The following is a 26,359-nucleotide window of genomic DNA, read 5'->3' on the forward strand; positions in this document are numbered from 1 at the left end:
AAAATACAATTTAATTAAAAAAAACTTAAACTAATTATAATAATTAAACTAATTAGGGTTTATTAATAATAATAATAATAAAATCCGTAATTAATGTGAAATTAGGGTTCTGTCACGTGTGTCAGAGTGTCTCCGCGAGTCGCGGTATTTCAAGCAGCAAACCCCGCGAGTCGCGGGGTTCCAAAATTCAACTCTGGTACAGTTTTTAATTCGACGTGTTTTTTTTTTTTTTTTTTTTTTTAACTTAAGTTTTATATTGTTTTTCTTAAAATATATATATTTATACAAAAATAAATTAAAAATATAGAGTTTTGCTGACTTCCCCGGCAGCGGCGCCAAAAACTTGATGATGTAGCGTGAGGGTACGAAATAGTATTATTTTTACTAGGAAATACTACAAAATATGACACAAGTTTTATTAATTTACGGATGGGATATACCTAAACCTTGCTACAACACTATAGGCAGTGTACCTAATCGTAGAGTAGTATAGTTTTTAGTAAGTCCGGTTCGTTCCACAGGGAGCGGGCTTATTGCACACTATATTTTTAAACAACTATATTTGTACAAAATATATATAATTATATATAATAATATATAAAAGGGGGTTTACCGTTTAATGACCGGTTTGTCGATTTATATTTTAAACGAAGCGTATAGTAAATGACGATATTTAAATAACAATGTAAAATAAATAACAATAATTAAAATGACAATAAATAAAAGTACGAGGAAAATGAAATAAAATATATTATGCTTATTTAAACTTCCGTAACCATGATGTTTGACGTTTTGATTTTAATCTATTGTCCTGGGCTAATTGTCCTTTGTCCTGGATGTATTTGAAACCTATCTGGTTTTTGTCCATAATAGTTCATCGGTCATAATTATAAACTGCTCGGCAAATTTAACCTTATACCCGAAGTCAAATATTCCAACTAACTGGGGATTCGAACTGTAACAAGGTCATAATACTTTGCTTAATGAATACACCAGGTTATCGACTGTGTGTAAACCAAGGTTTTAATACTTTGTTAACAATTACACCAATTACCCTTGAATGTAATCCACCCCTGTTTTAATGAGTCCATTGACTATTAATCCATCCCCGTGTCCGGTCAAATGAACAATAATTCGTACTTATAAATATCCCGCCCATCGTGTCCGATTAAGCGTATGTGGTTATATATAGATACTTCAAATCATAACCTTTATATTAAATTAACGAGGTATCGTTAATTTAATATAAAGCCCATTAATAGCTCATAGTCTAATTTCTACAAGTGTCGTTCTTTTGTCCAAACCCCAATTATGGTACAAAACCCAATTACCCCGTCTTTAATATTTAGTCCAACATCATGATTACTTTGGCTCAAATAAGCATAATAATAACTTAAGTACGAGACATTAATTTAAAAAGGAGAACATAGCTTACATTGATTATTTATCGCGTAGTGTTACACGGACAGAGCTCCGACTTTAAAAACCCGTAAAAATAACTTTTACATAACCCAAACTAATCTAATATAACACTAATCTATACTATATATACATATATATATTTATTTATATTATACTAGGGAGTATTATTATTATTATGTATATATTACTCGCAGAATTCGTGACCTTTTATAGGAATTTTGATTTCTGACAGCTCCGCGAGTCGTGGAGTTTTTAGCCTTCAAACTTCGCGAGTCGCGGAGTTTGAAAATCCAGCTCAGGATCATTTTTCTCATAGCTTGTCGACATAATTTTTAAATATATATAATATATAAATAATTTATATAATTATTTAAATATTATATTATATTCTTGTGCATAGTTGACTTGTAATTTTTGGTCCGTCGCGTCGGGCGTTGATAGTTGACTCATGTCCCGGTTCCGGATTTTCGAACGTCCTTGCGTACAATTTAATATCTTGTACTTTGCGTTTTGTAACTTGTACTCTTGTCATTTTTAGACGTTTTTCATCAATAAATTGAACCTTTTGAATTGTATCTTGAACATTTGAGCTTTTTGGACGTTTGTGTCTTCAAATCTTCATTTTCGCCTTTTGTCTTCGCACTTATTTATTTAAACAATTACAATGAAAATATAATACAATTACATATGAAAACCTATTATTTAGGAGGGATATTGCTATGAAATATATGTTTCTTTTTAGCCTTATCAACACCATTCATGCAATGAATGCAGTAAGACGCGTTTAGACTTAAGATGATAAGCAGGTAATTTCCTACGGATGATAAGTAGATGATTTTTGACACAAAATGATAAGCAAAATTTTGACATGCAGACACGGTCGAAGTCCAGACTCACTAATGCAACCTAACAACTTATCAGTTAGACACACTAATGCAGACCTGGTTCGCTAAGACCACCGCTCTGATACCAACTGAAACAACCCGTCCTAATCCATCCGGGCGAAGTCCATATCGATTATAAACGAATCACAATAGTTGGTTACATCGCGAGACATTTGACCTCTATATGATACGTTTTATAAACATTGCATTCTTTTGAAAAGATATACCATAAATGAATATTTAAAATTCAATGTTTTCGACATCTGATGATTTCTACATATAGACAATCACCGTAAATAACAGTTTACAAGAATACTTCCGTTGACAATGCAGTCAAAATAAATACACGGTGATGATTTTGTGAATGCAATTCTTCCTCGAATAAAACATGTATGACTCCATGCACATAGTTTCTCTAACATATATTCAAACAGCGGAAGACTTCTAGGAACCTGAGAATAAACATGCTTTAAAACGTCAACATAAAGTTGGTGAGATATAGGTTTAATGCTAGCAGCGTTATAAATATAGACCACAAGATTTCATATACATAAACGTTTTAATAAAAATATTCTAAGTGGTTGAGCACTTGATAACCATACTTAACATTTAATCAATGTCGCATATTCCCTTTATTATGAAATCTCACTACACCGTACCAAGTGTAGTCACCGAAATGAAGTACTGTGCAACCGTTGAATACTGGTCGTCCAGTCCTGTTGGGGTTGTCAGGCCCGATAGATCTATCAACAGGATTCGCATTTACAATACCTCATGTAAATAGTAGTTACCAAGTTACAGAGAAGTATGCTAGTGGTATAACTCAACGTAGAATATATATATTTAATCACTTGTGTCCATAACGTAAATCATAAAATGCATGTATTCTCATTCCGAAATATTTAGAGTTTAAAAGTGGGACTATATACTCACTTTTGCTTTGAAGATATTTAACACGACTTGGTCTCCGATAGATATCACGAACCTAACCATATATATAATATATTAACATATTTTCTTTTCAAATAATCGTTACATATATACTTATAATACTTTTAATATCTATTAGTCCGTAGTTAGCAGTCCGATGTTAGTGGTCCACAATTAGTTGCTCAATAAATAAATAAAGACCCCATCGTATTCGTATTGATCAGAATTAATCTCGACCCATGGTACCATGTTGTCAAATGACGTCTTGCGTACATAAAGTACCGTGTTGTCAAATGACGTGTTGCGTACAATCATGAGGTCTTATAATTAATCTTTTCGTGTTGTTTACGGGTGGTCCTGAAATATATAAAATCAAATCATAAGTAAATATATATAAAATATCATATTAATTAGCAAATATATGATTTGTTTAGTTTTACTCCAATTAATTTCGTAGCTAAACTAGCTTTGGATACCCAATTTTGTTTTAGCCGTAGTTTCTTCAATATAACTCCGTTTTTGTTGGTTCAACTTGCCACTTCCTTGGATCGAGTCATTATTTATGAATATGAACTGTAAATACCTTAGTTTGCATTTGAAATCACAGGTTATAGGTCAAACTTTGGTGAATCTTATGAAAGTAATCATTTCCGTTGTAAAAACAACATCTAGATGATCATTTTTACAAAAATACTTACACTTTGAGTTACACCATGAGATTTTTATATATTAACATATTCATAGGAAATATCATTTTTTAAAGAATATAAACTTCCAATTCAAAGTTTAAGATGATTTTTAATTATCCAACTCAAAACAGCCCCCGGTTGCACTCCAACGATGTAGATTCAGTTTTAAGGTGTTCTTTATAAAATCAAGTTGTATCTTGTTAAGTTAGCATATCATTATGATATATTACAGGTCTTAAAGTGTTTTAAAAGTCAAGTTAGAAGGATCTATTTAGTTTGCGAACAAATTTGAAATCATTCAAACTATGTTCTTGTTGTTATAATTTATAACTCAAAGTAAGATAGCTTTATGAATATGAATCGAATAAGATTATGAATAAGGTTACTACCTCAAGTTACTTAGATAAAGCTACTGGAAAGGAATTATAATTCTTGATCTTCAAAGAGTTTTTGAAATGGGTTCAAAAGATTGAAAGTATAAACTTGAAATGGATGATCTTCATTAAGTGTTCTTGTTTGGTTTTTCTTATGATAATTTTAGGTTGTTTTAAGGCTTATAATTGAAGTGTTTTTGCTGAATTGAAGTAGTAGAACAAAGGCTTTCAAGTGTGTGTTTTTAGGGAGTAAAATCTTAGAATAAGAATTGAAATGGAAATGATATAGATATAGATATATAAAATGTCATATGTATATAGATATAAAGAGATTCCAAGTTAAAATTTTGGCTAGAAGTTTAATACTAGATGTTAAGAGTTGTTAAACATGTCTCCCCCATGATTAAAAAGTTTGAAAATGATGTTTTACTATTGGTATATACGAATAGTAAATACATCCAGAAGTTGTGTATAATACGGGTATAAATACAAAATTATTTTGTTTATGTGTTTAAAGATGTCTCATGAGTCATATGTAATAACAAGGATGTCATTTTCCATGATAAAAGGTTGAAAATGATGTTTTTCTATTAGTATATTCCAATAGTAAATGCATCTAGAAACTGTGTATTAATACATCTTAATACAATACATATATATTTATTTTAACTTAGAAGTTATAACGTCATTAAGCGTTTTATATATATATATATATATATATATATATATATATATATATATATATATATATATATATATATATATATATATATATATATATATATATATATATATATATATATATATATATATATATATATATATATATATATATATATATATATATATATATATATATCGTTTCGAAGTCCTTAAGTTAGTAGTCTCATTTTATGTATATAATCTATTGTTAATATATTTAATGAGATACTTAATTATCATATATTCAAGTTAGATATAATCCATATATATCCATATATATACATAAGTATATAATTAATACAAGTTATGACGTTCGTGAATCGTCGGACAAATAGATAGTCAATGGTTTGTATAAAACTCATTTCAAAAGTTTTAAAACTTGTCAAAATTCATTGCTTATCATGACGAAATTATTAAATCATATAGAGAATTGGTTTAAAATAAGTTGAAATTTTCCGGGTCGTCACATTAGCGTTTTTCAAAAAGCGTCCGTTTTGCGTATAATTAGTGACATTGTGTTCCTAAAATTATTTCGAGTTTAAAGATGGTGTCGAAAAAATTTAACTCGTTGCGAGCGAGAAGATATGACCCGTTGAATATATGGGTGAAATTTGTTTAAGATTTTTTATGAAAAGAGTTATTTGACAGTTTACCCCCCTATTTGGGGGATCGTTTTGAATTTATAAAAAAATTGTAGGGGGCTTCATTGGTGTAATATTAAAAGTTAGTTAAAAAAAGTGAAATGAAGAAAATACCTAGTTACTATTTATCATTTTTATCTATTAGATAATATAGTAATTATATAAAAGTTTCATTGCTTTTCAAAAAAAAATGTGCAGGATAAAATTGAAGGCGATGTTAATGATTCCATATACCACTCTTTTATTACAGTTTGATAACTTTATTAATTAATTAATCATATTACTCATAATTTAATAATTAAATATGATTAAGTTACTATAAATATTGATATAATTATAATTTATAATAGTTATAAATTATAATAGCATAATAAAGGGAACATATAAGCCAAAACACAATCATAACCATCTCATGCCATCAAATTAATATTTGTTTAGTGAATGCTTGCATGCTTCTCATTAGTCATGAATCCAGCAATGGTCTACGCCGAATGAGAACGGGTACCAATACTGGGGTAGGGATGTTAAAATTCATATCCATATTGATTGAATTAACCGGATAAATAAATATTCGTTGGATATTAAAATAATGTTATAATATTTTTTCTAATATGAAACGAAAACAAAAGCGTATTATAAGAAAATAAATATAACATGACATAATTAAAATCTACCCACAAAAATGTGTAAATTATACGAAAATAGAACACAATTTGTTAAATATACTATTAAACATTGATTATACAAAATTAAATATGTAAGTTGTACACTTATTTGTTAGATATACATGTTTTATTGTAATATATCTTGGTAATTTTGCTATAAGGTTGAATATAGAATGTAAATCTAAGGATAAATGCATTTGTATTACTAAATAAGTGAGCATATATCAATATTTATGAATGGAACTTATCATCCATGTCCATATCTATATCAATTTAGATTCATCCATATTCATATTCATATCCATTTAGGTTCATCTATATTCATTACGAAGCGGGTGAATCGGATAGATATCCACTACATCGGGTAACTATTGTCATTCATATAGAGGTGACTATATTTATGTTTATTTTTGGTAGAATAACTTATGATAACGTATGAGAGTTGAAGCTTATTTTCTTTATAATTTCAACCCAATAACATTGTTTGGTAAGATCTTATTTATGAGTATGAGATATATCCGCTCTAAAACCATAACCTCCTTAAACTTAAACTAGATTATTTATAAGAAATAAGCTAAGAGTTTGTGAAAGGAAACTTACATCATTACTCCTTATATCATTAATTTCTTTGTAACTGAATGTCTTTTTACATAAATAAGTTTCTAAAATATAAGTTTCAAATTCCAGCTAAAAATATATAGTAACCTTCAACTACAACCTCTAACTTCAGCTATAAGCTATTTTTCATTAAAACCCATTTAGAGCAAGTTAATTATCGCAAACAATAAGCCCTTTCAACTCTGTTGTTACTTTTTCAATGTGTTACGATAATCCCGTATTGATCTGATCAAACTCAAGACATCCTAGACACTAATGAAAAGGCGGTAACCACTGATCATTAAACATTAAAAATTGTGCTCGAATTTGTGGTCGTAATTAATTATTTTTTCGAACTCGAATTCAATGCTTGTTTAATTTGAGATAATCCTGTCTAGTAAGTACCTTTTGAGCTACAAATATGTTTGTTTAAAATCTTTAACTCGATCGACTCCTTTATTAGTTAGTAAGAAATCATATAAATCGTTTATGTGTTAGGGTGCGTTTTATTACCTCTCAATTGAATAACATATCACTGAATGTTACACTATATGATGTTAAATGATTCAGCATTAGTATTAAGTCATTCAGAGTTGAAATACTTTTTTAACCATTAAACATTTAGACTATGTTTGACAAGAGCTTTTTAGAGTTTTAACCTTTTAACTTTTATCTTTATGAAAAATCTCACATCTAATAAAAAGCTTTTGGTTAAAAGATCTTAAGCTTTTAGATAGTGGAAAAAGCTAAAAGCTACTTGAAGTAGCGTTTAAGAAAAAGTTCATAGCTTTTTGTTATTTTACTCTTTATTTTAACAGTTTTAGCTAGTTTGCCAAACACCAAAATGCATAATAAAAAAAGCTAACAGCTATCAGCTACAAGCTACAAACTATCAAACGTGTTGTTATCGTTAGAACCTTTAAATCATTCAATTTATAAATCAATCCGCGCTTAATCATTTTTGTTTTATGAAACGCAGACCTAGTTAGATAACAAAATCCATTATGAAGGTGCTTAGTTTAATACTTTCTATAAACATTTATATTTAAACATAAGTTGGTTCATCACCCAATCGTAACATAAAAAATGATATTGGTTTCATTTAGGAAGATAAAAACCAAATTAAAAAAGGGAGAGCATTAGATATGAATTCACAAACTTGGGAAGGAAGAAAGGAGCCGATTGCATCTTCTAAATCAGTTTTAACACCATCGGAGGGGAAAAACCGTTGGAGAGAGAAAAGCCCCAAAGGAAATGTATAACTCACAACACACGTAGTTGGAGAGACTTAAGATATATGGAGTCTATAGTAATTTCAAACTTAAGTAGCTAATTCGAAGCCAACAAGAAGACCCGAACCTATTTCAAACTCATTTATAATAACCACCGAGCATATGGTTGAGTGGTACCAAGCTCCTGGACTGTGGGTCAGCATCCTTTCATCATGATTGGTGTGGGTTCGATTCCATGGGGGGAGGTTTACCGCATATTATATATACACAGTCAACCTTCGGATCTGTGGTCCCTACGCTTTGCTACTGGCAGGTGTAGGTATATAATAAAATCGATCCGGTTCACGTAAGTGCGAAGATTCGAGAGCGGGTTCCTTCTAGCGTGTTTGGGGCGACTAACCATCTAACCGGCCGTTAAAAAAAAAAACTCATTTATAATTGATATATATGATGATAATAAATAAAGTTTAGTTTAATCGTATATATTAGGAGAAATTTATCTATGTCTAGCTAGTTTAAAGGTCAAAATCTTAAAATCAATATCCATTTATTTACTCTGTATCATCTTTATTTTGTTAAACATAAATTAAAACTAGCTAGACATATTTGCTCAACAAAAATAATAGACGATAAACAAAACACTATTGAAACAAAATCATCCACAGATAAGTAGTTGTGAACCGTGAGCAGCAACAACAACAACAACAACAACAACAACAACAACAACAACAAAACCCAATACCACATAAGTGGTGTATGAGGGAGGTGCGATGTAGACAATCCTTCCCCTACCTGAGAATAAAGAGAAGTCATTTCTCCACCCCAGAGTGAAAACACTCTCAAAAGTAGAGAAATTCATCCCTCTCTCTATTCGACGGATAGAGAGATTGCTTCCGAGTGGACCTCCGACCAATAAGTAGGAAAAAATTTTAAAAAATAAAATTGAGACGCCATGAAAATGGTAAAATCAAATTTCCATGAGTTTTAAATCCTGCCTGAAATTTACTTTAGGCTCTAAGAGTTAGTCAAGTCACCAATAAATCGACACTTGCTGTTTACTCAATAACTAGAGCCGTATGTGAACCGTGAGCCTCCTTGAAAAAACCATCCATTTATTTATCAAACTAGAAATGATTATTATTAAGCTAGGGTTTAGGTTAGTTAACCTAAATCCGATTGTGAAGTTGAACCTGTTAGAGTTTTGACAAGTCTCCGGGACCGGATGGCTTCACTTTTAAATTCGTAAAGCACTTTTGGCATCTCATTAAAGATGATGTTGTTGCTATGGCTCGGGATTTTCAAGACTCTGGTATGATCCCGAGAGGTTGTAATGCTTCATTCTTTTCCTTAATCCCGAAAAAGGATAATCCTATATTTGTTCAAGACTTCCGTCCTATCAGTTTAATCGGACTTCAATACAAAATTATTGCGAAGTGTCTAGCAACGCAATTGGCATTGGTGATTGACGAGGTAATTAGCCCAGAACAAACTGCTTTTGTAAAAGGGCGGCAAATCCTTGACGGTCCCCTTATTATAAATGAGGTGATAAATTAGTGCAAGAAACGAAAAAAGAAGGCAATGCTTTTCAAAGTTGATTTTGATAAGGCTTTCGACTCGATTCATTGGGATTACATTTTTTCCATGCTTCATTACATGGGTTTTAACTCTAAATGGATTGGTTGGATTAGAGCCTGTCTTGTTTCATCTCATTCTTCTCTACTTCTAAATGGAAGTCCGTCGGAAGAATTTTCTATAGAGCAGGGCTTGAGGCAAGGAGATCCATTATCTCCTTTCCTTTTTATTATTGGAATGGAAGGGTGCAAGCGGCTATTAAAGACTCTTCTGATTCCATGTTATTCCAAGGACTTCGAATTGGTCACAATCATCAGCATGTCACCTTCTCTCTTAGCATGTATGCGGATGACGTTCTTTTCGTGGGTAATTGGTTTCGAAGAAAATATTTCTAATCTGATTGTTATTCTAGGCTGCTTCTTTGCAATCTCGGGTCTAATGATCAACCTCCATAAATCATCTTTGACCGGAGTGGGCATTCAGCATCAAGAGGTATGTCGTCTCGCTTCGGTCATTGGTTGCGCTCCTGGTAATCTTCCATTCACATTTCTCGGTCTCCCGGTAGGGCAAAATATGAATCGTATTTCGAGTTGGAATTGCATTTTTGAAAAGGTCAAGAAGCGTTTATCATCTTGGAAAGCAAACATGATCTCGATTGGTGGTCGGCTTACTTTAACGAAATCTGTTTTGAGTTCGATTGGTACCTAATATTTTTCTACTTTCAAAGCCCCTCAAAAGGTCATCGATAAACTTGAATCTTTGCGGTCTAACTTCTTTTGGGGCTCTCAAGACGGGTCAAAGAAAATTCATTGGATCAAATGGCGCACAATTCTTAATCCGCTTTCTAATGGTGGTTTAAATGTGGCGAGTTTGCGATCTTTGAATTTAGCTCTTATTTATAAATGGAGGTGGAGGTTCTTTTCTACTCGAGATGCAACTTGGGTCAAGATTATCACTTCTATTCATGGTCCATGTTATGGTAATACTCTTCCTGTTACTACCTCTAATTGTGGCTTATGGGTTTCAATTGTTAAATGTATCAACAGTTTATATCATAAACACATTCTTCCTTTGAATGGTTTAAGAATTTATTTAGGTAATGGTAATCTTGCTAATTTTTGGCATGATCCTTGGTTGGAAGGTACTCCTTTAAGCTCTCGTTTCCGTCGTCTTTACATGTTGGATACTAATCATTCATGTAATGTTGCTGCTCAATTTGTATCAAACAATTGGATTTGGCATTGGAGGCGCCCGCCTCGCGGAGGTATTGAATCGTCTCTATTGGTCGAATTAATGTCTCTTCTTGCCAATGTTAATGTTCTCGAATCTCCTGATTATTGGTACTGGAATGAAGACGCTTCTCAACTTTATTCAGTCTCTCATGATCAATCCTAGATTATCTAATTAAGGCTAATCAAGGATTGAGTACAATGAAGGGGGTGTAATGGATGTTGATTATGGTTTTGGGATCTTATTGTCATATTTCGTTAAGTGCTAAACGATCAACAACCATGTCCCGGTCTTCGTAAATTACCTTAACCAACAAAGATTAAGTCTCGGGCAAATTCACGAGTGAGATCAATATGGCTAGAGCAATTCTTCCAGAATCAACAACCTAAAATGAGAGGCCACGCTCACTATTTATAGGCTTGAGATCCGCGCAGAAGTAAGATGTGCGCGCACTTAGGCATTCCGCACAAGTACTACGAGAATCCTACGCACTCTTTAATATTCCGCGTAATCTCACCGCATTTATTAGCATTTACCGCGGTTCATCAGTTTCGCGTCTTTGTCCTTAAGTGGCTTTTCACACTAAAAATATACATATACATATGTATGTATATGATCAAGTCCCCCCAGTTTATTGTGTTACATTTTTGCAGAAAATGTAATACAATAAAATCTAAAAAATAGAAATTGTAGTTTGTCTTTTTATGCTAACAACTTACGCACAATGTTTATGCGCAGAGGTATTTTTCATTTTCACAACGGCTATTTTTATATTCGTTGATTTTTTTGCGTATATAGCCGTTAGGTAAAATTGCTGTTGGAATTTATTCTCTCAATATATATAGAGTTTGATTATCATTTCAACCAACACACTTTATCTCTCACTTCTTTCTCATTCATATTAACCATTAACACGGTCTTCTCTTTATAATCTTTTATTTTGCACGAACAACCTTCTCATTCATTCATCATCATCATGAGGGTTTCAGAGATTGAAAAGAAGGACGATACAAAGCAATTTCTTGCGGAGAGGCTCAAAAGTCCTGAATCAAGATCATCAAAACCTGCACAGAAATCTCCTACCGCCAGCGCAACAACTGCAACTCCAAGCAAACGACCTGCTACATCTCCTCTTTTTGGATCTGCCAAAAGGGTTACGCGGTCCAGCTCGGTTATTCCTACTGAATCCGAGACTAGTAATGTTCACATTGTGCATACTATTATTTTTGCTTGAAGTGACACCTATAGTGTTCTTTTACGCTAACATATCTTTTTATTATATTTTTTCAGTAGAAACATCCATTACTCCACCACCAACAACGCAAATAAGCTCTCCACCAACATTTGATCTATCTAAGTACGAAGACATTTGGCGCACTCCCCCCAGCGCTTTAAAATCCATTAAAGTGGATGGCCTTCAAGGCTATTTATGCGCATCTCTAGAAGCTGCACTGGATCAACGACAACACATGAAGCTAGCCCTCCCACATGATCTGCGCGCTGAGTTTAGCAAACTCTCTCATAGCGACGCATTCAACTGCTTTGCCCAAAATTTCTTCATGACATTTGCATCCGCCTTTGATGTAATATCTCGTCAAGAAAAATTTCTTCAATTTTTGAAAAAAGAACAAACCAAGCATGCAATCACTCAATCCCAGCTTTCTTCCACTTTCATGACCCATCCTAATCCATCTGGACGAATACATTATATTTGGTTACATCGCGAGGTACTTGACCTCTATATGATACATTTTACAAACATTGCATTCGTTCTTAAAAGACAAACTTTCTTTACATTGAAAGTTGACGACATGCATACCATTTCATAATATGTCCCAACTATAATTGACTTAATAATAATCTTGATGAACTCAATGACTTGAATGCAACGTCTTTTGAAATATGTCATGAATGACTCCAAGTAATATCTCTAAAATGAGCAAATGCACAGCGGAAGATTTCTTTCATACCTGAGAATAAACAAGCTTTAAAGTGTCAACCAAAAGGTTGGTGAGTTCATTAGTTTATTGTAATCAATCATTTCCATCATTTTAATAGACCACAAGAATTTCATTTCCATTTCTCATAAATATGGGTCCCATGCATAGAGACAAAAATCATTCATATGGATTGAACACCTGGTAACCGACATTAACAAGATGCATATAAGAATATCCCCTATCATTCCGGGAAATCCTTCGGACATGATGAAAACGAATTCGAAGTACTAAAGCATCCGGTACTTTGGATGGGGTTCGTTAGGCCCAATAGATCTATCTTTAGGATTCGCGTCAATTAGGGGTGCACTAATTCTCAAAATTAGTGATGTTCCCTAATTCTTAGGCTACCAAGCAAAAAGGGGCATATTCGGCTTCGATCATTCAACCATATAATGTAGTTTCGATTACTTATGTCTATTTCGTAAAACAGTTATAAAAGCGCATGTATTCTCAGTCCCAAAAATATATTGCAAAAGCATTTAAAAAGGGAGTAATGAAACTTACCTAATGTATTTTGTAGTAAAAATACATATGACAATATTGAACAATGCAGAGTTTCACGAACCTATATCATTTATGTACTTATTAATATACATAATTGTATTCGAACAAATTTATTTATTATATCTTAATTTATATATTATATATATTTAATTTGTGTATTTTATCAAAATGATTAATATTTATATAGTTATATTAATATATCTATATTTATATATATAATTGTTTAGTGTTATTTTTAAAAATCAATAGTTTGTGATATGCAAATATTTATATAAATAATATTAATAGGTTTGATATATAAAAATAATTATTATCTATACATTTAGTTATATTACCATATCTATATCTATCTATGTGTTTAGTATTAGATTTACAGTTTAATAATTTGTTATATATAAGTATTTATATAAAAATGTTATTATGTTTGATATATGATTATAAAGCTAGGATATATATATATATATATATATATATATATATATATATATATATATATATATATATATATATATATATATATATATATATATATATATATATATATATATATATATTAAGTATATTCTATGTACATTATTTATCGATTAAAAATGATAGTTATGATAATATTAATGATAATAATAAAAACAAGGATATTACAAATTTTAAATATGTTAATAATATTAATAAAAATGATACTAATACTAATATTATTGAAAATAATAATAAATTTTATTCTAGTTCTTATATTTGTAATAATAACATTTATAATACTTAACAATATTGATATTGATAATGCTAGTAATAAATGATGTTCATAACACTTAGTAATAATAACAATACTAATAATAATAATAATAACAACTAAAATAATAATAATTAATAATAATAATAATAATAATAATAATAATAATAATAATAATAATAATAATAATAATAATAATAATAATAATAAATAATAAACAATAAAAGGCTACCTCACAAGAATTAGTTCCAAAAATAACAGTCCACGCAGGGACTCGAACCCGCAACCTCCCGTAAACCCACAAGCACGCCAAATCATTTAGCCATCTCAGTTTTTCTATTAAATACCATAATTGACATCATAATCATTATCATACCATCTTCATTTTATCATGCATCATCAATATTCATATTGACATGCTACTCATCATCATCATCATCATCATGTATTATTACCATCATCATCATCATCATCATCTAATCATCGTTAACTCATAAGCATAACCTCATTATCTCCTAACCTCATTGATCGAAATCCTACGATTTTATTATTATCAATATAGTATTAGTATCATAATCATTATCATTCGATTCTCGTTATCTTCACAAACATTCTATCATCAACTTAATTGAAATGAGCGAGTGTGATGAATTTGGGCCCGATAGAAAAACAAAATTTTGGGATACAACCCGTAAGCAAAAACCCAGAATATAGCCTAACATAAAGTGACTAGATTTGTTTTACGACCCAATCATTATAATCAAAGTCTAATATGTAGTCCACAAGAATAATATCAATACCCTTAGTTCGAAAAGCAAACAAAGAAGCAGTCATCATCAATAATGTCTCACCTGTCATCCATTGTATTCATCATAAAAAAAAACAAAACGTCCTTATATGTGGTCCCTTACGGTCTGCCATGAATTCTCAATTGGTTCCACTTGCGATTTAAATAAGTGCTCTAATATTCTATGTTCTTAAGTGGACAAAACCTCAAACAAAAGTGTGGTACAGCTTCGTTCAACAACTGCACCCTTTTCTTGTTCCAATGTATCGAACAAAACAAAATATATATATATATATATATATATATATATATATATATATATATATATATATATATATATATATATATATATATATATATATATATCAGCATACGGTTACGGCAGTTACAGCAGTTCATTGTTTAATAATTTTGGGCTTCAAAAGGTGATGGTTTGAGGTGGTTAAAAGACTGCAGCAGCAACGTACAGTAGGACTGCAGTTAAAATTGAAAGAAAGAAGTAGTAGAGACAAGTATTATAGCAGCTGCAGTTTCAGGGTGGTGTTGGTGTTTGAAATAAAACTGGAACAATAGGTTGATTTGTGGTAATTGTGATCAAAGTGGAGTGGTGAAGGGTTTTGTGATGACCCGGGAATTTCCGACCAAAATTAAACTTCAATCTTTATATGTTTCTGACACGATAAGCAAAGTCTGTAATGTTGAGTTTCGAAAGTTTTAAAATCTATACTCATGTAATCAATTACCCTTTGACCATGCCTGACGATTCACGAACCATTGTGTGTAAGTATGTATGTAACTAAATATATATTAAACATTCAATAAAGATCATATATCATATAATTATTAAATATTATATAATTAATAACAAATAATAAATTAAAACATAATTGTTATATTAATATTATTATGAGTACTTTCATTGTTATTATCAATATTGATATTAATATTAAAATCCGTAGTATTAATATTATTATATTTTTTATATAGATAGGAATTCTAATACATGTGTATTATTATTATTATTATTATTATTATTATTATTATTATTATTATTATTATTATTATTATTATTATTATTATTATTATTATTATTATTATTATTATTATTATTATTATTATTATTATTATTATATATAATAAATAAAAATGAAAATCTTACACAATTGATTTGTTATATAACTACTATTATTATTAGTATTGTTGTTATCATTATTCATATAGTAAATAGTAGCAAGATTACAATTTAAGCTATTATCAATGAATACGTATGATTATTATTATTATCTTTATCAATATTGTTATTATTATTATTATTATTATTATTATTATTATTAATACCTAATATTATTATAATTAATATAATTATTATCAGTGTTATGATAATTAATATTTAATAGGATTGTTATCAATATTATTATTAGCATTAATATTATATATTATCATTATTAGTTCTATTAATAAAATATTCAAAATTAAGATATGTATAATTAATATTATTAAATTTCTTTATATAAATATATATGGATAAAAACCGCTATAAAAAAATACGGTTACATAAAATACTGCTGTATATTTATTTTACATACGTAAATATGGCTAATAAAATAAATATAAATACAGGAAGTAGATAACCAGGTATACTGATATAGATATATAAATGTTACGCGTTTTTTTTATTTATTTATTTGTTTCATCTGTTTCTTTTATTTAACTTCTGTTGGTCTGTGAGTAATGGTCGTTCTTATCATCACAAGAAAACAAATTTAAACAAATTAAAAGGTCATTAATTCAATCAGTACTTAAAAACACAGTCCACATGTTATTAAAATCGAATTTCTTTTTTTTTTATAGAAAGAGAGTACAACTTTTTTTTTATTTTCTCTGTTCTTCACCATAAATACCAAAAACTCGATTCCTTAATGATTTTAAAAATCTATTAAAACAGATATGTTAGGAATCAACAACTCAACCTATCTCCAAAATTTCAGATTTCAAATCAAAGTATTCATCACGAATTTAAGAGTCAAAGTTTTTGCAATAAAAGCAAACGGTTTGTAAATAATAAAATTAGAATTCGTTTTTGTAGCTATGGATCAATTGAGGATGAATAATGATTCTAAGTGTATTTTGAAACTTATTTTGTGTGGAAGTCGTTGGCTAAAACTTTATGTAATTCGAATTCAATTTTTTTTTAAAAACCCTTCGACGAACAGCAGCTGGATTTCTTTTATTTATATATATTTTTTTTCTTTTCGGTTCTGTTAATATAAATAATCACACAATACGTTTCTGTTTCGAATTGTAATATAATTTTACACTGTATAATTCGCTGTTATGATTATTGTGTGGTTATGGGTTCGATTGAAAAGTGATGAAGAAGGGAAGAAAATTAATTGTAATTCATACGGGTTATATTTATTTGGGTGGGTGTAATCCCAGGAACAACAGAAACAGTCTGATGGTTTGATGAGGTGTTGAGTATTCGAGAGGTCGGGGGTTCGAGTCTCGTCTGAGGCAATTTTTTTTTGGGGAAAGCTTAAGGTAGCTTCATTTATGATTATTAATGTTGTTATTGTTATTATTATTATTATTATTATTATTATTATTATTATTATTATTATTATTATTATTATTATTATTATTATTATTATTATTATTATTATTACTATTTGTTGAGGTTATTATTATTAAATACTAATGTTACCATTATGATTATAATCATTACAATTGTGATTAATATTAATATTGATATTACTAAAATTATAATACTTATCATTATTATTATCATAGTTATATGTATTATAACCATTATTATTATTAATGTAAAGATTACTAATATTATTAGCATTACTAGTATTATTGTTAAGTAGTATTAAAATTAAAATTAATATTATCAATTGTATTATTATTAATATTATTAATATTATTATTATTATTATTGTTAGTGTTGTTATTATTGTTATTATTAGTGTTATAAAGATTATTATTATCATTTGCATAAGTATTAAAATGATTACTATTATTATTAGTATTGCTAATACAAGAAGTAAATATAAATTATTAATATGATTATAATTATAATGATGATGATTTATATTATTATTACTAAAATTAATATCATACTAATATGTGTGTTATTATTATTAACATGTTTAGTGTCATACCCCGTCCAAATTCTCTTGAACGAATACAATAACATCTGGTACCATTGCGATGAACGGACCTCTATATGCCATGAACGACTCCATGTAATACGAGCAAATGCACAGCGGAAGCTTTCTTTCATACCTGAGAATAAATATGCTTAAAAGTGTCAACCAAAAGGTTGGTGAGTTCATTAGTTTAACATAAATAATCATTTCACAATTTTAATAGACCACAAGATTTCATATTTCCATTTCTCATAAACATACGTCCCGTGCATAGAGACAAAAATATCATTCATATGGATTGAACACCTGGTAACCGACATTCAAAATATGCATATAAGAATATCCCCATCATTCCGGGATCCTCCTTCGGACATGATATAAATTTCGAAGTACTAAAGCATCCGATACTTTGGATGGGGCTTGTTGGGCCCGATAGATCTATCTTTAGAGTTCGCGTCAATTAGGGTGTCTGTTCCCTAATTCTTAGATTACCAGACTATATAAAAAGGGCATATTCGATTTCGATCATTCAACCATATAATGTAGTTTCAATTACTTGTGTCTATTTCGTAAAACAGTTATAAAAGCAGCGCATGTATTCTCAGTTCCAAAAATATATATTGCAAAAGCATTTAAAAAGGGATTAATGAAACTCACGTATATAAATATTGTAAAACAGTTAATAAAGCATTTGCATGTATTCTCAGCCCAAAAATGTAAAGAGAAAAAGGGCAAATGAAACTCATCTAATGTATTTTGTAGTAAAAATACATATGATGACATTAAACAATGCACGGTTGGCCTTGGATTCACGAACCTATATCATTTATATATATTAACACTTATACTTATAATCGAACAACTAAATTTTTAAGTTATGTTACTTATTGATTTGAATATATTTATTTTATATATTATATACTACAATGTATAAATGTTTTCATACATATTTATATTAATATCTTACAATATAATATATATATTCTTAGAGATGTTTATTTATTATGATAACATAAAATAATAATAATAAAAATGATGATACTTATAATAGTAAAAATAATGATACTACTAATAATGATAATAATAATAATTTTTAATAAAAGTACTAATTTTTTTTAAAAGAATGGTAATTTTTAATAATACAATACTTTTAATAAGTATGATAATTTTAATGATGCTTCTAATGATAATAATAATAATGTAAAAAAATAATGTTAATGTTAAAATAATAATAATAATGATAATAAATATGATAATACTTATAATAATAAAAAAAATAATTTTAATAAAAATACTTTTGTTAAAAATAATAATTTTAAAAATGACAATTTTATTAACAATAATAATAATAATAATAATAATAATAATACTAGTAATAATAATGATAATAATAAGAGTAATAATAAAAATACTACCTCACATATGAAAAGTCTCCAAAAAAAAACCATAACTGCCTTTGACATGGTTCGAACTCCCGACCTCTCGGCAAACACCCACCCTCCTAACCAGCTAAGCCATCCAATTTTTCTGATTTAATATACAACTTAAACCTATATATCCAGTTCGTGACTGTTCTTCATCCCTTCTATGACTCGATCAAAGGTAACACCAACCTCTTTGTTACCATTATCATCATCATAAGGTATCGTTCATCTTCATCATCTCGATCATTATCAAAACATCATCAAATTCATATCATCGATCATGCATCTTTGTTAACATCATCATCGTGTCATCATCCTCCCTCATCTTCACGTCAACTCACCATCATCAATATAATCATAATCCATAATTCTAACTTCATCATCGTCATCTCACAACCGATTATCATAATCATGCTCATAATCAAATCTATCGACATCTAAATCGTGAGATATGTGTGTGATGGGTTTCGGTCCATATAGATACCCGAATAATAACGGCCCAAAAGATTAATATATTTGAAGCCCAAATTTATTAGTACACTAAATTAACTCACCTATTTGATTTATTGGATCTAAAAGCCCATTATCTTAACACTTAATGGATCCTGGTTTATGGTAGAAGACACAAACAATACTCACAGATATGGTTGGTCGTTCAGCAGTCATCAAAGCTTCATCATTATTGCATTTTTTTTTATAATTGTTGAACCATCAAAAGGCTACGGCATCATCATCATCAATGGGTCATTATCTTCATCATCGACTTCATGTATCATTCGTATCATCCACGACAACATGTATCATTCGTATCATCATCTTCTTCATAACTATTAATCGTAATCATCGTTATGACATCACAGAGTTATCCTTATAGTAGGCCCATCACTGTTCATCATCCTTTCAAATTTTCGAGGAGAGAGGGAAGAGAGAGAGAGATTGAGATAGTGGTTACGGTGGTGGTTTGGGCGATCACTTTCTGTTTATCAGAGAGAAAATCGAGCAACACGCTTTTGAAGATGGTTTAATTGATGGTTGATGTTTGTGGGTTTGAAGAGGGTGGTCAACGGTGAAGTGGTTGTTTATGGTGATGGTGGTAAAAGAAACCGTAGGAAGAGAGAAGGTATGGTGGCCGGAGAAGGTGGTGGAGACAGGCGGTTATCATGGGTGGTGATGAAGGGTGGCCGATGGTGTGGTAATGAAGGTGGTTTGATCAAGCCTATCTCTTGTATATATATATAGATATAAGAATAGATATAAGATACATAAAATATCTCTGTTACTTAAATTATTACAATAATAGTAGTACAATAATAATTTAAAATTAAAAAAAAAATTACAGCAATATAGAATCCTAGAAGAGTGGTTGGTTTTATGAATATGCAATAGAGAGCAAAAATGGATTCGGGTATATACATATACATATATTTATCTTTATTATAAGAGACTAGGACACAAATTTCCATACTCTTTCTTTCTTTTCTTTGTGTACAGCAATGAATGAAGAATTATTAGTAAGTTTCAATCACTAAACAACAAATGGGCAGGTTTTATATATGTATTTTAAAAAGCTAGTGGATGGAAAGCAAAAGCAACAAACACAGTGAGTCCCATAATTTCAATATTTAAACAGTTAGCCATCGATATTTTGTAAGTTTATTGGTGACAGTTTTCACGGATTGTGTATCGTGCGAAACCAGTGGCAGATAAAAGTGTTCAGAAAAAAATCCCAAAATTTGAAATTAACCTTATTTATTTATTTTAGTTATTATGGTATAAAATTCGATCCTTAATTGGTTAAATAAAAATTACATCATCTGTCCCTCTCATTTATGGGTAAAATATAAAAAGTGTTAAAACTTAACAAATAGTTCCTAAATACATTTTTAATAATCCTAAAATTTATTAAACTCATCTTCGGATCACCGTTTATTTTAAAAATAATATAAGTTCCTTTTTAATTCGTTTATTATCAATCAATATGACAATTGTGCTTTACCGTTGTTACTAAATAACTTTCGAAATCACAAAATATATTTAATATACTTTTTATGTATATATATAGATTTATTTTATTTAATAAATTTTATTATCTCTTATATCATATATTAAATCAAACTATATTTTATTTCAAAGTATTATATATATTTATATATTTAAATATATATGTATTTATTTACAGATAGTGGTTCGTGAATCGTCGGGAATAGTCGAGAGTAATTGCATACATCATAATAGTTCAAAATTTTTGAGACTCAAGATTACAGACTTTGCTTATCATGTCGGAAACATATAAAGATTAAGTTTAAATTTGGTCGAAAATCTCCGGGTCGTCACAGTACCTACCCGTTAAAGAAATTTCGTCCCAAAATTTGAGTGAGGTGGTCATGGCTAACAATAGAAATGTTTTCATGACGAATATGAGTTGATAAATAGAATTTTATCACAGGGTGTAACCTGGATAAAATAATTCGATTATTCGAAGCGTACGAGTGAAGCTATCACGAAAGAATGAAATGAAGAAATAGAGATTCGTCCTAGCTTTTGACATAACCAGGGTTGAATTCCGGAATTCAAGGGATTTAAAGATAATCTTCGAAATCTAAAAGATTTGATTCTTCAGCAAATATGGAAATTAAGATCTCTATAATTAAATACGGTGATCTGCCTCGATTACTCCGTCTGATATTTCACTATAAATCTACTCCCTTCGATTCCTTATTTCTACATCTCCTACTTTCTATTCTTCCTCCTTCAATTCAAATTTTAAAACATTCGTCAATATGTTTCATCCATTTCTAATCTCTGATATTTTGCTAATTATCATTTCTGCCCTCCTTCTTTCCAATCTTCCATCAGAAAAATCTGTTTACTTCTACTATTGCTCTAGGGTGATACTATTCTTAATTATACCGTGTCTTTATATTGTTATTCGTATTAATACCCACGGTTTGTAACTTCCGTGTTGTTATTGGGCTTTATATTTTCTCTTATATTTTGGAGTTCTTTGCCTTTTTATTATCCTCCCGACCTCTAGTAAAGCGAGTAACGGTCCAGAATTCGTAAGTATGGAATTTCAGATAAACATCATGTTCTAAATAAGAAAGAATGTATTAGTACGATTTGATTTGTCAAATTACCAGAATCACTGAGAATAGAACTATCAAGAATATACTTTCTTGATATGTTCAGAAGTTAAGCAGAATGAAAGAGTTATGTAACATGGCACGTGATGAAGTTATGATCTGTGAATCATCACGTCCCATTAGAAACTCAGCATGACTTACTGTAATATAATTACGTTGATCAAGTGTCATTATATAATACTAACTCATGCATCAGTTTCCAACATTACTTCAATAACATTCATATTTTAAGCTCGAAAGTTTACATAATATAGAAACTAACAGTTTCTATATGATGTAACACTGATAGCACGAAGAAATTAATTATTTCAGATAAGAATAGTTATAAAAATATCTTCAGAAATATGGAGGATATTTATAATGAAAGATACGATGATATTTTGGAATTTTTAATATCGATGGTTGATGAAGAAAGATTTTTCGCAAGATTTTAACATGAGTACGGAGCAAGATATACGTTGTAGGTTTCATTGGATCCAGAATTACCTGGATTCTTTGAATATAGGGTATGGTTCTTGTATTTGTCATTGGTCTCCTTCGTGGTTAGCTCAATCCATTTTTCAGTTCCAACTTTTCTGAGCTTTTCCAACATACTATTTTTATCATCAACTTCTGATGATTAAGGTCGTTTACGGTTGTCTACGGTTTCTGCTGCTTCATTCAGCTTTTTTTTTTCAAAGTTCAATTTATTGATTCGTAGACTGAGTGCTTTTCAGAATTTCAGAATGAAAGATCATAATTCTAAGAGATAAATGTTATACATATAACTGTTGATGTAGATATGCTGTGAGTTTTCAAAGTACTGATTGCTGATTCCCAGTAATTGGTATGACTGTTCTCGTTACAAGATGCGGATGAGTATATGATAGGGTTTTAATGAATAAATATAGTGATCTATCAGAGAGATTTAAGCCAAGAAGCAACGAGGTTGCTGGTACGTCTGCTGGTAATATGGTGGAATATAAAAGGTTCCCTGGTAACAATAAAAGAGCACGCATATATATCAAGGTTATAATAAGGTTGTTTCGAATGAAAAGTCGAAGTTGACTTGCTGGAGCTGTGACAAAATTTGCTAATTGGAAAAGGAATTGAAATGTTATTTTCGGTAATAAAAATGCCAAAGGAGCTAGAACAGACACGTGTTAAACGTTTACACAGGTTCCGAGTGTTTTCAGGTGCATAACTATATGCATAAATCTTTCCTTCCGTAGATGAAGTGCGGTTGGTTCATCCTCTAGATTGAAGTGTTTTCTAGAATTATGAAAGGTTTGAACGCAGATTGTAATCGTCAAGATATAAATGAAGTTTAAAATGAAATCAAGTGGCAAACTTGAAGAAATGTTTAGTTTCATATGTTATAATCAATATTTTAATTCATTTTAATTGTCCAATATTATTATTCCACAGTCGATAGTCCGCAGTTAACAGTCTAATATTTCCTATATAGTTTAATATATAATATTCGAATTAATTAATACGTATCGTAACCCATATACGTCTCAGACTCGATCACAACTCAAAGTATATATATTATTGTAGAATCAACCTCAACCCTGTATAGAGAACTCGATCATTACTGCATATAGAGTGTCTATGGTGATTCCAAATAATATATATAGATGTGTCGATATGATATGTCAAAACCTTGTATACGTGTTCCGATATTTAAAGTGCATAAAATAAATACAAAAATTAAATGACGATAAATAAAATTGCGATAATTAAATTGCAATAAATAAAATGTAATCAGTTAGCTAGGAACAATTAGCTAGGAATAGTTAGCGTGGATTCTTAACAAAATTTCTCTCATAGTTAAATTTGTTTGTTTATAACAAATTTTATTTTGTCCAATATTTTCTTCATTATGCCACTTGTTGGATTCTGATAAGTCAAAATCCAAATATGAAATTGAATGAAAATGGTTATTTTGTGGTGAACGGATTCGTATATCGGTGGTTGTAAGTAGGATAGTAAATGACTGTTGAATCAGAATCGAAGAATGTACAGTGTAACTTATTAATGTAAAATCTAAATATTCCTCGGGTATTACCTACCCGTTAAAATATTTTCACCATTAACAGTTTGTACAAAAGAATTTTTAATTACAATCTTTATGAATATATATACATATATATTTTCTTCAGATGTAATCTTGGATTTAATGAGTTAATATGATATTAATCTCATTTGATTTACCGTTAAAGCAAGTATATATAATCTCTAAAACATTAGAGATTACATAATCGCTAGGTAGAACTAAGATGAATAATGTAGAACGATTCGTAGAACGATAATTAAGTTCGAGGTACAGAATGAGATGTTGAGCATGTGATGTTGAAACTTGAGTTGTTGGTGGTACTGGTACTGTTACTGATGGTACTGCTGGTGTCGATGATGTTGTTGAAGCTGGTAAATTTTGCACCATGCTTTCTAAATTGATTACTCGAGTGCGAAGCTCGTTGACTTCTTCCATCATTCCCGGATGATTGACGGTCAGAATGAGTGGATGAATAAGGTTTAAAATTTTAGATAGAATATAATCGTGGTGAGATATTCGGGAAATGAGGGTGAAAATGGTGTTTCAGACTGGTTCGCCGGTAAGTGCTTCAGGTTCATCGCCAAGAGGTAAATTCAGTTAGTGAAAAGGATCGCCTTCTTCGTGTCTCCATTGATTAAGTAGACTACGAACTCATTAAATGAATTTGGGATGGATGATTGGTTGATTCATTCTGACGATACTGCTTTCGGAGCTTAGGTGAAACTCCGTATCGGAATAGTTGTCGGAATCCAAGGAATTCGAACTGGTTGAGGGATTCATCTCGTACGATCATATGAAGGATTTTTGATAAGAAATTGATTATAGAATGTAGATTAGTACCCTGCAATACATAATTTACATACGCATATATAATATTAAAATCCCATAAGTTACGGAGGAATCTACGGAAGCTGTCAGGCAAAGGTAACAATAATAGATACGCTAAGATATGAATTCATCTATACACTGTCTATGCAATAGAGGCAGTAAGACATGTCTAGACTAAGAATGATAAGCAGGTAATTTCCTAAGGATGATAAACAGATGATTTTCGACTAGAAATGATAAGCAAAACTTTTGACATGCAAACAAGGTCGAAGTCCAGACTCACTAAAGCATCTAAACAACTATCAGTTAGACACACTAATGCAAGACCTGGTTCGCTAAGACCACCACTCTGATACCACATGTCATACCCTGTCCAAATTCTCTTGAACGAATACAATAACATCTGGTACCATTGCGATGAACGGACCTCTATATGCCATGAACGACTCCATGTAATACCAGCAAATGCACAGCGGAAGCTTTCTTTCATACCTGAGAATAAATATGCTTAAAAGTGTCAACCAAAAGGTTGGTGAGTTCATTAGTTTAACATAAATAATCATTTCATAATTTTAATAGACCACAAGATTTCATATTTCCATTTCTCATAAACATACGTCCCGTGCATAGAGACAAAAATATCATTCATATGGATTGAACACCTGGTAACCGACATTCACAATATGCATATAAGAATATCCCCATCATTCCGGGATCCTCCTTCGGACATGATATAAATTTCGAAGTACTAAAGCATCCGGTACTTTGGATGGGGCTTGTTGGGCCCGATAGATCTATCTTTAGAGTTCGCGTCAATTAGG

The 26,359-nt window shown here is 30.2% G+C and overlaps 1 protein-coding gene across 1 annotated transcript; it reads left to right on the forward strand.

Moving 5' to 3' along the window:
* Window positions 1-9,420: 9,420 nt before the first annotated feature.
* Window positions 9,421-11,103, forward strand: LOC139888592 (uncharacterized). Its single transcript, XM_071871592.1, has 5 exons — window positions 9,421-9,678; window positions 9,825-10,074; window positions 10,121-10,200; window positions 10,321-10,408; window positions 10,499-11,103. The coding sequence occupies exons 1-5, from the start codon at window positions 9,421-9,423 to the stop codon at window positions 11,101-11,103; spliced, it is 1,281 nt and encodes a 426-aa protein (XP_071727693.1).
* Window positions 11,104-26,359: the final 15,256 nt, after the last annotated feature.

The sequence above is a fragment of the Rutidosis leptorrhynchoides genome, chromosome 2 (assembly GCF_046630445.1).
Source record: "Rutidosis leptorrhynchoides isolate AG116_Rl617_1_P2 chromosome 2, CSIRO_AGI_Rlap_v1, whole genome shotgun sequence".
In the NCBI taxonomy this organism is placed as follows: domain Eukaryota; kingdom Viridiplantae; phylum Streptophyta; class Magnoliopsida; order Asterales; family Asteraceae; genus Rutidosis; species Rutidosis leptorrhynchoides.

Excerpts from the sequence above, each read along its gene's own strand:
- LOC139888592 (XM_071871592.1), top strand. The coding sequence starts at position 9,421 with ATGGCTCGGGATTTTCAAGACTCTGGTATGATCCCGAGAGGTTGTAAT. Across the intron at positions 10,075-10,120 it reads GGATGACGTTCTTTTCGTGG|GCTGCTTCTTTGCAATCTCG; the intron begins GTAATTGGTTTC and ends TTGTTATTCTAG. Across the intron at positions 10,201-10,320 it reads TGGGCATTCAGCATCAAGAG|GTCAAGAAGCGTTTATCATC; the intron begins GTATGTCGTCTC and ends ATTTTTGAAAAG.